This window comes from Cygnus olor, chromosome 6 (assembly GCF_009769625.2).
Source record: "Cygnus olor isolate bCygOlo1 chromosome 6, bCygOlo1.pri.v2, whole genome shotgun sequence".
NCBI classification, from domain to species: domain Eukaryota; kingdom Metazoa; phylum Chordata; class Aves; order Anseriformes; family Anatidae; genus Cygnus; species Cygnus olor.
Window position 1 is genome coordinate 24,467,912 of NC_049174.1, and position 15,817 is coordinate 24,483,728.

Genomic DNA, 15,817 nt, shown 5'->3' on the forward strand with positions numbered 1-15,817 from the left:
CAGCCATGTGTATGTTCTTATCTATAGCCCCCTCCATCTGGCAGCACACTAACCAAGCAAAGCACGTTTCCTTCCTACTTATCAGCAAAGATGCATAGTTGGATGGAGCCTAGCTCTTTCTTCTTCTGATCCCTTCTTTCCAACTCTGGTTGCAGGAATCAATACCACTTGATTTCCATGTTCTCCATGATGCAGGTAAGCCTCATACACCAAGAAGAGGCATTTATACAGTCTGTCTCTCCTTGTGGCTGCCTATGACTGAATGACAACCAAAACCTAGAAAAGACTTTCAAATCTATCTTTTTCCACCTCCCCCCCAAGCCAGTGGAGAAGACTCCACATCCAGGGTGATAAGAGAAAGTATAGAGGAAAGCTCAGTGTGTGCCTGTAGTAGAAGACCTAGCAATTCCTGAAGGGTTCTACCAGGGTGCTTCATTAGTACTTTGCAATAGGCACCTTTGGCTCTTCCTATGCAAGAACTGAAGGCATCAGACTCAAAAAGCTCAGGTTGGGGAGGACAACATAAGACCTGTAACACTTGGATATTACATATGTAGAAAGAATATTCACACTATATACAGGTGGATGAGGGTAATCTGTAACAATATACAAAAAAAATAAAGAAATGTCTCAAGAACAAGGGACTTAATGGTCTTGGTTTTGAGCTCAGTAACATCACTAGAAGGCAGGAAAAATCCACTGCTGTCAACGACATTAAAGGTATAGAAAATTGTTGTAAGTAAAAACAAGTGAGAGAGCTCTCAGAACTAAAACTCTGGGGTAAGCTTACTGTGTGCTCTGCAGATATTAGTTCTATTACACTTACAGACTGGGAAAGAAAAAAAAATCCAAACACCCAACTTCTCTGAGCTAGTCACTTTGTGTATTTCAAATCAGATAAAATGAGCTTTAATTCATAACGCAAATAGAGCTGGCAGCACAGGTCCCTTCTTGACAGTATGAGTAAACCCCACATGGACAAAGATAAATAGAAGGGTGCTGCATGCAAAATAAAAGAGCAAAGATTGTTAGACATGTATGTTTTACTATGAGGAATAGAATTCTCTTACACCAGGAGTAACCACATAAATCACAAGGCCTCAGCTCACAACCATTTAACAATCTTCTATAAATACCAACTAAAAATATTCACCTGAAACGCATTTGTTTCAATTCACTTCACTGTGCCTATAAATAATCTCCCTGTCAAACAGCAACCCATGCTGATCCACAGACTACTCTAATCAGTTCACATAAATCACTCTTTGCAATTTCAATATATTACTCAAAGAAACTAAAGAATAATAAATAAGCAAGGAATGAATAAACTCTCCCCATTAATCCTAAACTTACACTTCCCCATTTATGCACACCCAAACCACAGCAAAGACCAGATTTCTCAACACCTGTCCTCCAGGTGAATGCTTACCTGAGCTGTTGGATTAGATCTTCCCCTTCTTTAATAACATTGAGGGTAGCATCCAAGGTGGCTGTTTGCTGCTGCTGAAACTGCTTGATGAGCTCCTGAACCGCATCCACGGAGTCAGCACAGACATCCTCTAAGAGCTCCTTCTGCAGATCTTCCATCCATGTCCACAGCTGGGAAGGAGGGGAGGGAAATATAAATCAGAGAGGGATTGAGATTTAACCCTTTTGCTCTCTAATTCCAGATCAGAAAGCATTAACCAGAGATGCATATTTCACATGAGAACTGACCTGAAGTTTTTAAAGACAAAAAGGTACATTGGTTATTCAATTCTGGTTGGTGCAATCCCATTTTAAGCAACAAAGTAAAATAAATATAGTATCAGATATTTTTTTTCCCAAACTAATATGTGTTTCAGTCTAATATATGACAACAACTAGCCTAATGATATTCTTCCTATTAATTCTTTAACACTACTAATAAATTACAATGTCCTATAGCTGTGACAACCTAGCCCTTTCAGGAGCTGTGTGCCATCAGCTCCTATTAATTTCACATGCAGCTGAAGCCTGTTGCAGGACTGAGACCTAAAATATTTGTTATGTGTGTATAGTACTGACTGAAGTCTAGCTGTACTTGCTCAGCTATGCCTTCCCAGGCAGAAGGTTTTGTGTTCTGCTTTTTCTCTCTCTCTTTTTTTTTTTTTTTTCTCCCCCAAATGTACCTCAGCCTCTGCTTTTTGACTTTTGGAAATCCCAGAAATAGGAAACAGCAATCTCACCAATCTATCTCACACAGATCCATTCATTCTAAACAGTCTTGACTAACAATCTCAAAACAACAACAACAAAAATCATTTGAGTAAGTGCTCAGATGAGAATTTCCAGCCAGCTGTTCATCAGATATCTGGACAGTGGCAGCAAGCCCCAGCCTCTGGTGGCTGTAAAGCCTCAGAGCGAACAGAGGTTTCCCCTTTAAGCTTTCTCTGAAAAGTGAGTGTAAAATTGCACCAACCGAGCAGGCAATCTGCCAGCAAATCCTAATGACTCCGCCAGAGAGACTATTTTCTGTGCCATGCCTGCCCCATTAACCCACATTCTGCTGGTCTATTGCTGGTCTATTCCGCGAGGTAGCAGGACGCACCACGCTGCACCACTGCCCTGGGGAATGTCAAAGGATGCCATGCTGCCAGCTCAGGGAGCTGCAAAGCAATTTGTCTGGGAGCTGGAGGTACACGTGAAGCAGATGACAGACGCTGTGTGGGGGTGGCAAGAGAGCTGGTAAAAACGTCTCTGTTCAGAACGAGACGCACTGGATCCCCATCCTACGGGATTTCTTCTGAGATTGTGAATTCTGCCTGTCCTTGCACAGCGAGAGGAGGAGAGAGATGCTCTAAGTGCCAGCTGATCGGGCTTTTCACAATTAGGGGCCAAACCTAAGGCTGCCACCCCAACCTAAAACAAAACAAACCAGAACCTGTCCCAGCACTTCTGGTGATATCAGAGGACAGAAAGCCCAGCTCCCTGTGCCCTATCCCCACCTCTGCTTCTGACTCCTTGCTTGATAGGCTACAAGCCACTCACACATTTTAAAATATCTGCTTATTTGAAGGCTTTTCATTAAGCTTTTCAGACTCAGTTTTGAATATTTACGGTGAACCCTTCTGTTTATTCATAAGTAGCATAATCATAATTCCTACTCTACTACTGGCCTAAAATGGAATGTCTCTGCTCAGTTTATTTATATATTTTCACTTTCTCAGAGGAAAGACATGATATAAAAAGGCAAATATTAATACAAGAAAAATATAATTAAGTAGTCAGCCTCATGAAATAGAAGAAAGAATGAGAGCATATTTAAAGAACCAAGCAGAGAGCTTTTCCATTTGTGGCCTGAGTTCCGGGTACTGAACTCTGAGAAGCCACCGTAAAGGAAAACGTATTTGTGCCTTTATCTATGAGTCGCATTCAGAATCATCCTGGTTTTGAGCTGATCCCTGCTCCCGCTGAAACAGCAGGGACAGGTGGACTATAACAGGCAAGGACCATTTTGGGGGAAATTTTATTTTCTCTGATTATCAGATCTTCAAGTCATAGAGCACTTTGTAAATATAGAAGAGAAAAATGGCCATGCATATAAATCATTTTTCTGTTTTGAATTAGGAAAGCCAGTATATTTTTAATTTCTTGCTGCTTTTTGTCATATTTCATTTTTTTTTCACTTAAGATAGAAAAAAAAAGCTTGGGAAATTTCCTTTACAAAAATGAAAGTGAAATAAAGAACTTGCTTTATTGGTAGCAATCTTCCATTTTCCTGAAATTATCATGTTAGAAAGGGCAGGGAAGAAAACTTCCACCCCCCCCACTGGGACTTCAGAGGAAACCCAGCTTTTTCAAAGTGTCTCCAGAACCAATCTGTCAGCAGCAGCCAAAAGGATTTGGACCTTTAAGATCCTACGTCACTTTTTGAGTATGCTTCTACCTCAAAGCAGTTTTGAAATACTTAATAAACTGCACTGTACTCACCTGGAACAGAAACACTTGTGAATTTCAGAGAGCACTCAGATATATGAACTCACATTAACTTCGGATGTCCCCATAAATGACCTCTGATTGTAAGGATTTGCATAATAAAAGCTATCAGAATCTAGGTCATCCTTGACTCAGAGGCCTCTAATCCTTTAGACTCCACCAATCCCTGGGAAATCCTAATACAAAGAATCAGTCAGTATTAATAAGATTAGGAAGATCTTTCAGGAACAATTTACAATAGGAAGCTGATTCAAAAACCTCCTATGTTATGTGCTACAACTGACGGCACCTGAAATAAATTACCACCAAGTCCCATTTGTGAATGCCACAGAAATGAGAAGATGAATTCCACGTCACCGCAGCACCGAAGTCAGATGAGCTGTTAATCATGAAACAGAAATCACATCCTGGCTTCTTCATGTTTGTCACAACTCAGAAAATCAGCCCCTATTAAGGCTTGATGTTTAATTCTAATGCAACTATTCAACTACTTTTAAAAATCCTCACTATTAAAATGCCAAATCATCAGACACTTTGTGCATTTCCTAATTCAAGCTGTGACACTCTCTTAAACAGCTAGCTAGCTCAGACTGAATGCACACTTTCAAATTTTTGTTGAAATTTGATATAGTACACAGGCCAGCTTTTATGTCATATTTGCAGAATCCAACTCTTTTCTCTTTTATTCTTTGCATGAGCAGCATTTGTGAGCACCTGTCCCATTCCCATACACGTTCCAAACTACTGCTAGTCTCTCACTGATCTTGTAAAGGAGGTGTGTGGGGGTAGATGCTGACATTTCAAATACTAACACAGTATTTACACATCCAGCTGCAGTGACTTTTACTCTTTACCAGTGACACACGTCTAGAATACATTATCTCTACATTGTATTGCTTAACACATTCCAATCCAAAGATATAAAAGCCTGCAAAATAATGAAGAAAAACACAAAAATATATGTTTTTTTCCAAATTGATCTGTGCTTTGGTACAGTTAATTGGATGTGGAAAGACTGATGCATTAGTGGTAAAACCTGAATTAATTCTATCAGAAAGAGCCAACCACAAATCCTACTCAAGCAAACTAAGTCTACAAACTTTGTAAGTGTTGACTGCACTAAAGTCTAAGGCAAATATCTAGCCCTAAAACGATCATGCTGCTCCATAGAGGCTCCAGAATTGAGACTTTATTTACCAAAGTAACCATGGCTTTAAACAAGAAAAGCAGTTCTCTTCTTATTACTAGGCCAGTGGAAAGGAAGAATGAAAGCCACCTCTTCTGGGGGAGCATCTGGCACCTCTCAAATGCACTGTAAAAACTTCTTTGTCTTTCTTGGCTATAAAACACAGGCAGTTTCTCTCCATCCAGGAGACAATACAGCTCTCTACTCCCAGCTACTTTATCTGATGCAATACCCTTCATTTTACTCAAGTACTTAATGAGACCACTTACTGGAGGTTTGAAGGACATCTGTGCCTGTCACCTAGAAATTAATGCTTCTGACTTAGAACAAGGGAACACTTAAAAAAACCACACTGAAACCTAGAGAGATTGCTGAGGAAATCTTGCCTTTATGTTTGGAATAACTATTAAACACCCAGTGTCTGTACACTGCGATGTGCAAATGCCACAGATGAGTTTTAACCCCTGCCTCCAAAACACTTTAAAAACTTTGAGTAATGAGACCAGTGAAAAGCAAAGAAGCAGTCAGTTCAATCCATGAGAACAACCATTGTACATTTTTTCATTCAAAACAAGGGTGTTAATGGAAACAAGCAACTTTCCAGGGTATATGGTCTACTCCTTTGCAGTGTCAGCGACGTGCCATGTGTTACCGTGAATGCCAGAAAAGCATGTTCATGCCAACTCAATAAAGTGGATGTCCATCACAGAAACCAAGGCTAAAGCAGAACTGAGAAGAATTCAGTGAAATATGGGGGTCCTCTTTTCCCACCTGACTTGCACTGCACACAGAAGCGTGCAGAGAACCAAGAGCATGCTGAGAAAAATAAAACAGGTTTGTTCCGAAGAGAGATGTCCATCAATGCTATTTCCCCCTCCTTCTAAGCCAGGCTTATACAAACCCATTCTGAGCAGTAAAACATCTAGCTATTTTACCATACGCAGAAGGAGGTCCCATAAACCCTAGGAGGGGAGATAGGTTTGGGAAACAGATTCTGTTTCAGGTATTGGTTCAGGTTAATTTATGGCAGGACTTCAGCATGTGCATATGTTCATGTACCTGTTGTGAATCTGTTTTCACTGTGTGGCCTTTATAAATTTTTTTTTTCTGCCTTGATTTCTCTCCAACAACATGGTAAAGATAATAAAACTTCTCAGCGTAATTAATTTCCAATAGTCAATGTTTGTTCGCACTTAGAATGCATCCAGGGCTGTTTAAATTGAAGGAAGTGATGGTTATAAATTAAGAGCATACTTCAACAACACTTTCTAAAGTCACAAAGGCATGTTCAAGGCCTGATGGAAACGTCAATGGAAACACATCAAACAATGTATGTAATGATGAGCTGTAATGTGACCGCATGCCACCAGTGAAGTGTCACATGATGACAGCATACCTAATAAAATGTGACAAGATAGGATATGACCAGACACTACACATGATGAAATGCCACAATATGCGACTTCCATGGTAAGATGCAGCTGGTGAGACACCCTGCTGCAAGATGTAATGTCAGATATTACCAAACTGGTTGAGAAGAAATGGTGAGTGGAAAAAAAGGGAACGTTCTGTAATAAAAAAATAAAAACCTGATCTCTTCCTAACCTCTTTCTTGCTTTTTCCCTTTTCCTTGCCAATTTCTTGACATTCATCCTTGGTTAGGTTGCATCTGGTGCTTCTGTATGCTAACATGTTTTAATTAGTAACCTTGCCTATGGCAAAAGGATTTGCAATGCCTAAACATCTGATGCTTTTTCCAAGTCCTGCATGGACCAGACTGATATAGCACAAAATAATCCCCTCTCAAGGAAAACGTGATTTGGGTAGCTACACTTACATCAGGGAGTGTGAGATCCCCAGCCCAAGGTCGTGTAAATGTAATTCAGGGCCTATTTTCTCTAGGAGAAGAGTTGGCTTATTACTGAAGAATCAGTTGTACACGTTCTATGCTTCTGCTACCATCATGAATTGCAAAAACATGTTCACCTTCTAGTATAATTTTAATATGTTACTTGTAATTACAAATCTGGATGTAATTAGCTGCAGTAATTGTACTAAGCAAATCAAATTTTGCACATCATCATACTGATACATGCTTGGAGAAGTTCTTCCTACATCAAAAGATTTACTCAGATTTACACCAGTGTAATACAGTACAATTTGGTGCAGGAGGAGCTTTCCATAGCTGCAAACTATGCTCTACAAATTCAGCAGTACACTTAAATAAATCCAGGTACCATTAAGTTTTCCACTAAATTGTCCCCTGACTCTAAACATTTCATTACTTCTCAAATGGGAGTTGCACTACCTCTTCCCTCTGTGGTTTTTCAAGCGATTTGCTGTATGACTTGCAGTCTTACCCTGATCTGCTGCTTTGAGACCTTTGTGCAATGTTGAGCTCCACAAAGGAATCTAGGAAGCTCAGAAATAAATCACTTCTGACAATTCTGAATCATTCTGAGACTTGCTGAGGATTAAACAAACTTGCGACCTTTCTCTAACCAAACAGTCCTACGGAATCCATCAACCGGAACCACTACACTGACATTAACCATTTTAAACTAGTTTTATAGGCTCTCTTGCACATGTACACTTAAGAGGCAACAGAACATGTCTTTTGAGTGATGAGTGAATTACAGAAGTGCCCCTGTAAGGCTTTGATGAAGAGTACTCCCTACACAAATTGTCACAGGCACTGGCTGCACACTCTGTTGCCTTTGTATACAACAGCAAGAGCTGCAAGCCCACACACTGCAAACAGGAGAAGCCCATCTTCCTCATTATAAGCCCTTCCTTCCTTATTATAAGACTAATAATAGGGTATTTTAAGAGAGCTGGCACCCCTTGTTTAAAGGTGCTTATAAAACACCCTTCTGGTTGCAGCATGAACCGCTGGCTGGTACTTGGAGAGCACGGTGTGCAGGCTGGAGCCCCATCTCCATAACACACAAAAAACATGCAAGGACTCTCTAAAGCTGGTAATATTTGATTCATAGGAAGCAATCAGTCAAAATACCAGCGATTGGCCTGAAAAATGTGGCTGTCAATGTACAAATTGAACGGAAGTCTGTAGGAATCCTTTGGTAAGGACATGGGAGAAAGATGGAAAGAACTTATCTTCCATGCATCTGCCTGAGCTCTGCTGCAGGTTGGACATTTAATTTTTATTAACTTGATTCTGTCTCACAACTTTTTTTTTTTTTTTGTAAGGAAGATCACAGATGGCAGAATTTTATTCACCAGAGGTCTGGCCACGCTTCAAGCTCATCTGCTTGAGACCTGGATGTGCTACCAGGAGATCACAACTCTCTCCACTCCCAGCTTCTTAATCCTTCATGAAAAAATCTTACTTCTAGATAGCAAATGGACAGGGAAGAGGGGCACACTGCACCACCCCAGCTGTCCTCATTCCTCAGCTTCAGAGCTTTGCTAGCATTACAGAAAAGATTTAAACCTGCAAAGAAATCACCAACAAAGCAATGACTGGTGAATGCTTGCTTTTGGGTCAAAGCCACAGGCTGTGCTCTGGAGATGGGAGAGGGATTTGCTCCTATTTTTTTTTTTGCTTCATGGTAATTGATTAGTGGTAACTCAGAGTCAACTTTCACACAGCTCACACAAAAATAATGCTTGTTTTACTAGCAGAGCCCTCTCTATAGCCCCAATTATCAGAATCATAATAGTAAGCTAGCAGGTAAAGGAACACGTGTCTTCTCCAAGGCATCTGCCTTCCAGGCGAAGGACAGCATACACATACATAGATGTCACCAACACACGCAGAGCTCTGTTCCCTTCATCCACATCTCCTGCTGTCTGCCAGCAAATCCACCTCTGATGGGAATATCAGAACATTTAAAAACCTAGCACTTTTTTTTTTTTTTAAATCAGCATTTACTTAATCCCTCGTAAAAGCATTTGCTTCTTCCCCTCCCCTTATCTTGTGAGTTTTCTTTTTACAGTATTCCCTCTGATCAAACTACACTGATTCAGCCCCCAAGAAGAACCACACTCTCACTTGTAAGAGGCGTAAATTCAAAGTTTGATGTTTCACAGCCATGCAGTGAAAGGAGCAGGTATTTTCACAGTCCGCTTTTGTTTGCTGCTTTAGAAATCTCAGCTGGGAATTTTAGCCCATTGAAGGAACAAAATTTTAATCTTTTCAACCAGACACGTGGTCTTCATTCTCACCCTGAAAAATGTTGGAATATGAGATGCCCAGTCAGAGCACATTTTAAACATAGGGAGATAATTTGGGTCACTTTAGTGTTTTATGTTTCCACTGTTTTTAAATCTGGCCATAATATGAGAAAAGCAACAAAAGCACTGACCAGGATGGCAGTTCAGGAAAGAAGTGCTTTTGTGGGAACCATGTGCCCAGAATGAGACCTTTTCAGAGCTTCTAGAAGTTGCCAGAAAGTGGAATTGCTAAACTGATTATCCCCTTCATCATAAATCTGTATAATCTGATGGGTGGTTGCTCTGAAATGTCAATATTAACCGTTAAAGTCAAACAACCAATTATTAAGTTCAGTAACATTAACTGTGAATCCTGGGTCAATTTACAACGAACGACAGGATTATACGATATATCCCTGAACCACTGCCATGTTTGCTCCATGATTAACCTTGATTCATTCTGTCAACTCTTCTGACTTGAGTCAATAGCAGCAACCCCTAGCCAGTGAGCTTTCTGCTCCCTGCTTCCCAGAAACTCTGCCTCAACACGAGAGCCAAGCCCTGTCAAAATTAGCGACCTACACGAAAATAATTTCCTAATCATGATATTCAACCGAAGCAGAGAGAATTTAATTTCACAGCCCTTGGTTATCAAGCAAAATTAAGTTAGTGGTGCCTGCAGTAAAACACTTCCTAACTGACAGGGTAAACCCACTTTCATTACTCACTTGAGTAGCCCCACTGATGTCTGTGGGGTGACCAAGGTGACCTGCCGAACACAAATAATGTAAGTCTTTCTAGGAAGCTGCCTGACACTTAATGGTCTAAGACTTTGTTCTCAGTTTCACATGGCCTTATCAGACAAGTTGTTCCGAGTGAAACTTTCCATACCAGGTATCTGCCTAAGGCTGAACTTGATGAATTTTGAGGTAAAAGGTCCAGAACGATAGGAAGGGGTAAAAGGAGTTATTCTGCCTGTGTTAGAAAAGGAGTCTTATTTCTGCTTGCATGAGATGCTCCAGACACTCCATGCTTTTAAGCAAGGGTTTGAAATTTTGCAGGGATACCCTTCATGTAAAGAACATATATTATGTCATCCCTGTGAAAATCTGCCCAAATTTGGTCACTCAGAAGACCTCTGTCAAATTCCAGTTTGCACATGTTCAGTAAGAACCTGCTAAGAGTTTGGCAGTTCATTTTTTTTTTTCAACATTAAATACTTCCTGAGCTTGCTCATCATCCCTTCTGTGGGCCAGGTAGGCCTGGCAGGCTCCTTGTGGCACTGCAAGTGCTGAGCACCTCCTCGTACTGCTCTGACCCACCGAGAGCCAACAAAGCCTGGACCTGCCTCTCCTACTCTTCCTGGTTTTCACTGCTCTCTTGCAGGGCTTGGGGCAACACAAAGGTGGAAACCTGAAACCCACTGAAAAATGGGAAATTTAGAGGTGGTAAGTCATGCTTTTCATACCCCGAAGAGCTATGAGGCATTTGCAGAACTGTTTTGGAGCTCAGGTTAAGACCCATATGCTGTAAATGGATCCAAATACAGAGAAGTTCCTCCTTGTTTTTTAAGTTAGTGACTTCATGATCAGCCAACACAAGTAATGCAACAAACCTTGACTTCAGCTACATACAGAATACACGTATACTTCCTCTTAAACACCTACACAAATCCTAAAATCTAAAATCCTGCAGATGGAGACAAGACTTTATTTGCATGCAGGTATCACACACATGGAAGCGTAGCCTAACCTCAACACTTACTTGACCAAAGTAATTTCTGGACCCTTCTATAATGTTGTTTAAACCTGTGACACTGAAGCTGAATCAGAAACTGCTGGTAGGAGTACGTTCTGCTTCTCTAAGCAAGAGAAAACAAAACTGTGAGTGCTAAACAGAAAATCTGTACGGGAAGTGAGGACGTCTACAATATATTAAGTCAGTATTTAATTATGCAAAAAGATTTTAAAAGTTTGTAATGATACAGGAATGTTGATAGTGCCCTTTTTTGTTTACATTTTTATACTTGGAATGATAAAGTCCACTTCAGAACCATAAATATAAAACTGTGAAACCAATGTGAAATGTTAAGATTCAGACAAGTGATTATTTGCACTGAGGTTTTTCAGTCTGCAGGGTGAGATCTTATCACATCTGCGAAATCTTCTCCAGGAGGCTCAAAAGCTATTCTCATTTAAATGAAATGGCAGCCAAGAATCTTGTATTATTATTTGATCCTAGAAGCTGAGAGCTCACAAAAGAACATCAACTATCATGAGATTTGTGATAGAATTGCAAGATCTGGCAATTCTGCCACTAATTGATTTAGATCTGAAATAAGATCCTGAATTCAATCACACTTAATCCTGAGAGAAATGATTCAGGTACAAGTCTGTTGGATGCATTTCTCCCACTGACAATAATTTATAACTTTATCCTGCCATACAGATAATTGGATTTGATTCCCAAGGTAGCAGGTTTCTGCTCACACCATCAGGAATGCCTTGGCCGAAACGAGTAGGAAAATATTGATTAAACACTGAGAGCATCATGAATACTGTAGGACAGTGAGACACAACATCTCTTTTATAGGAAAGGCAATAGGACAACTACCTCACTCATGAGTTACGACACTAACAGTCACTTAGGGGACTGCTCTAAATTTGTGCTTCTAAAATGTTTTTCCCATTTCAGAAAGTCATAATTTCAGCCTATTGCATGTATTCTTACAGTAAGGCTGCTTAAAAAAAATCTGAATTATTGTTACGTTTAATTGTTAATCTTTCATATTCCCTCAGCTGTATAGGTCAATGTTTAGTATAAAGAATCCTCTCATGATTATTTGACATGAAGTGAGCAGTGATTCAAGTCTGCTGTGGTATTAAGAAAAAATTGCTCCTAGCTTTCATTGCTCATGGGATATCTAGATTTAAATTTAATTCAGTACTATGTACTGTCCTGAAGAAATTCTAGCAAGGAAGATTTTAAAGAGAAACATTTATTTGACAAGATGGCTTTTTAAAAATGGGAGCTGTTGAAAGTTTCTCAGATGCTGGAAATCTTAGTAGTCACACATGGAGATGAAGAGGTGAGCAGAGTACAGGTGAAGCAGCGAGAAGTTCACTGTCAGTGCACTCAGCCATGTCTGGGAATTACTGCATCAGAAACACAATTCATCTGCTCTAGGAAGATTGTCAAAAACAATGTGTTTGCTGCAGGAAGATATTTAGGATATTTCCATAAAAACCTAAAAACCATGTCAGTAAGACTGATTCTTTCTACTTAACTCTCCCTTTCACCAGCTCTGTCTCACAGTAGATTAATATATCAAGAAATAATGAGAATTTGGGAAAGTTAGATGAAAAATATATCTAGGCCATAGTTTCCTGCATTATTGCCAAGAAAACACTAAGCCAACTGTTTATTCATTTCCAAGGACACACGAGAAATACTCATTAATAGTTTAAGAAATGGTTTCTTTAAGAATTACAAAGGCTGAAATGAATAATGACAGTTAGTATTAAGTAATTAATAACGTCTTCTAGAATAATGCAAAACATGTCAGGTGTTAAACACCTTAACATGCCAGCCAAACGGCTTTCTCCTTGCCCCAAGACACTCCCAGGTGAAGTGTTTAAATGGGCATAGTACAGCACAGTACCAAGCACAGCGCTGCAGGTAGGAGGGCAAGGTTAATCAGGGAGGCATGTGTTGGCACTGTAGCTGGAATGCCTCCTGGTAAAACAGCAGCAATGGATCTCAGATGTTCCTGTATTTCACTGCTGTAGCAAAAGGATTTTTGCCTTGCAATCTGCTAGAATTTAAATCTGACTCCACACTCTTTCTTTAGCTCAACTAAAACTGCCATTGACTCAAACAGAATTTTGCTTGATAAACCCTACTTTTAAAATTGGAATAGAATGTTATCTTTGTTGGACTGAAATGCCAGCTAATACGGTGGATTTATTTTTAAGTAGTTTCAGAAAACTAGCATGGATGGTGCAGATCTGGCCTGGACAAGCGGCTAGAGCAAGAACCTGCATCGGGTCCAGCCCAACCCTGTAGGCTGAGAGTTCTCACCATGGCTGGGTACCTCTCCTCGTCAGAGTCTGGGGAGAAATCAGCTGAGCTCAGATATGAAACAGAGAAAGGACATAATATTATCAGAGGCAAGGTGGAAAAGGAAGGATGTTTGTATTTCTTCATTTTTGACGAATTCCACTATCTGTTTTTCATGTTGAAGAACAACAATACATTGGTTAACATACCATTTTAAAATATGCATGCAGAAACGCATCACTGAAGGAGGCAGGTAGTGACACACAAAGAATTTCAGGGAACCTGCCGAAAGACCTGAGAGTTCAGCTTCCCCAGGAGTGGAGATAACACAGGGGTGAAGATGTAAAAACTTACTTTTCTTGTAGAGCTACTGTGCATCCTCCAGATACTGGGGGGACGGTGCTGCAGGAGACTGCCATAACTTTTGCAGTCTCTTTGCACCCAATCTAATAGCTATCATTTGCCCTGATGAATGTAGGTCTCTGGATCCATCCTGACTTCGCTATATTCCACTTTTATGCCACAGCTCCCTCATCTGTCCCTCTGGAGTATGAGAGAGCTTAGGCACCCAGAAGAGTCTGTTCACTCTGGATCTCCCTAAAACTGACCGCAAGTACTTGTGGGGCATCACAGCATCCATCTGTCCCACGGGTAAATGACAATAAGGCTGAGATTTAGGATTCACTCTCAATACCTAGTAAACAGCACTGATGCTGTTACAAAAGATTCTTTTTTTTAATAGTTTCAAAAAAGATTGGCATTTTAGTACATCTGCATTTTTATACCCCCAAAACGTGGCTCATTGAAACCAGGTGAGTGCAGCTGGCTAGCTCCCTTCTTGTTGAAGAAGGTTAGAGGTGAGCATTCTGCACTGCAACCCAAAACCATTCACACAGGGAGGCTTTAGTTCCCAAACCCGAATTAGGCCACTCAGTACCAGGAATCATCAGAAGAAATTTAGATGATAGAAAACATTATACTGATAGCTTCTTGGCATTACTAGTCACCATCTGCATAGGTGAAGCGAGGTTAATCACAGTAAGAAACTGTTATGAAATAATTTGAGTGAGGAAATAACCAATTAAGTTTCCCCTATGGCAAACCAAAATAGCTGCAAGCGTTTGAGATACACTGGAAACAATAGCACTATTCACAAGCTTAAAGTAACTATTTTTTTTTGATGTATTTCTGAAGCAGGACATAAAATGAAAACCCTCATGTATCAATAGCTATAAAAGACATGCTGAATCTCCAACTATCTTCCAGGCACACATATATATGAATGCGTGCATACATCCTCTATTTAAGGAGGCTCCCCAGCATATTAAAATGTGCTATGTACTACTTGTTTGTAACATGTAAATCAACAAGCACAAGGTAAAGCTTCAGTTTCTAATGGCATCTTTCCGATTAAAGGTGCTGTTGCAAACAGATGCTACAGAGCATGAAAACAACCATTCTGACTAATTCCATCTCTCTCAGCAGAAAGCCTATCTTTAAAAGTCACTCATCACTGAATGGTCTTTGGTCTGCAGAAAAATGTGAAGTATGCTTTAATTACATCCCCAGTGGCCTCCCATTTGATGGCCTGTCCACTGTATCTCTGTCGAGACAGCCTTATCTCTGGATATTTTTCAATTATGCTAAACTGCATTTATTCAGGTCCTCACTGATTCACTGTATCAGTATGTGGCTGTTTGCTCTTTACCCATAATTTTGAAAAGTGAAGTCTGCCTCATTAAAAAATGTAAGATTTCCAGTAACACTTAATGTTTACATTAATTAACATTACATTCAAACAGAATTCCTCTGATGATATGTATCATCCTGCAAGCATGTTTATATCTAATGTGTTAATATCAACTGATGTTCTTACAAGAAAATTCTTGCTTTACAACATACATTCTAGTTGTGAATTAAGCAACAGTTGATCTGTTTGTTATGTCGTTCCTTTATTTTACTGTGCTATTTTGCTCATGTGTTTCATTCACATTTTGTTTCCTTTTTACAACAGCTGTTCTTATGTATCAAGTGAACTAGATTTCAGTCTGGCACAATGATGATGCCTTTTCAATGTTATCTGGGTTTTCAGTTTGTACCCAGAGTCAGCCTCTTGCAGCTCTGTGCAGTACACAGAAAAAAAACCCTCATGCACATCTTACCTCTTTGGTGTGGGTATGGAAGGAGACTGACATGTCCAAGAGAAGTTTCCTCTGTTCCACCCTCCGGACAAAGTCCTGAATCCGTACTTCCAGATGCCGGGCTGCTTTATAGATCTCTTCAGGGTCACATTCCCCAGTCTGAGCCAGCTGCTCTGCAGCCTCTAAAAGCTTGTCTGCATTGGTGTACGTATTCTACCAGCAAACAAAGCAAGAAACAGAGTATGAGTAATACAACTGTGGCAAGTAAACCCCTGAAACAGGCTGTTTATACTTTCAA

General features: G+C 40.1%; 1 protein-coding gene across 1 annotated transcript in view; it reads right to left on the reverse strand.

Moving 5' to 3' along the window:
* The window catches only part of KALRN (kalirin RhoGEF kinase), a 500,534-nt gene that overhangs the window by 193,373 nt on the left and 291,344 nt on the right, over positions 1-15,817 (reverse strand). The window contains 2 exon segments of the mRNA XM_040562309.1: positions 1,430-1,599; positions 15,541-15,732. Coding sequence (XP_040418243.1) covers positions 1,430-1,599; positions 15,541-15,732 — 362 coding nt within the window.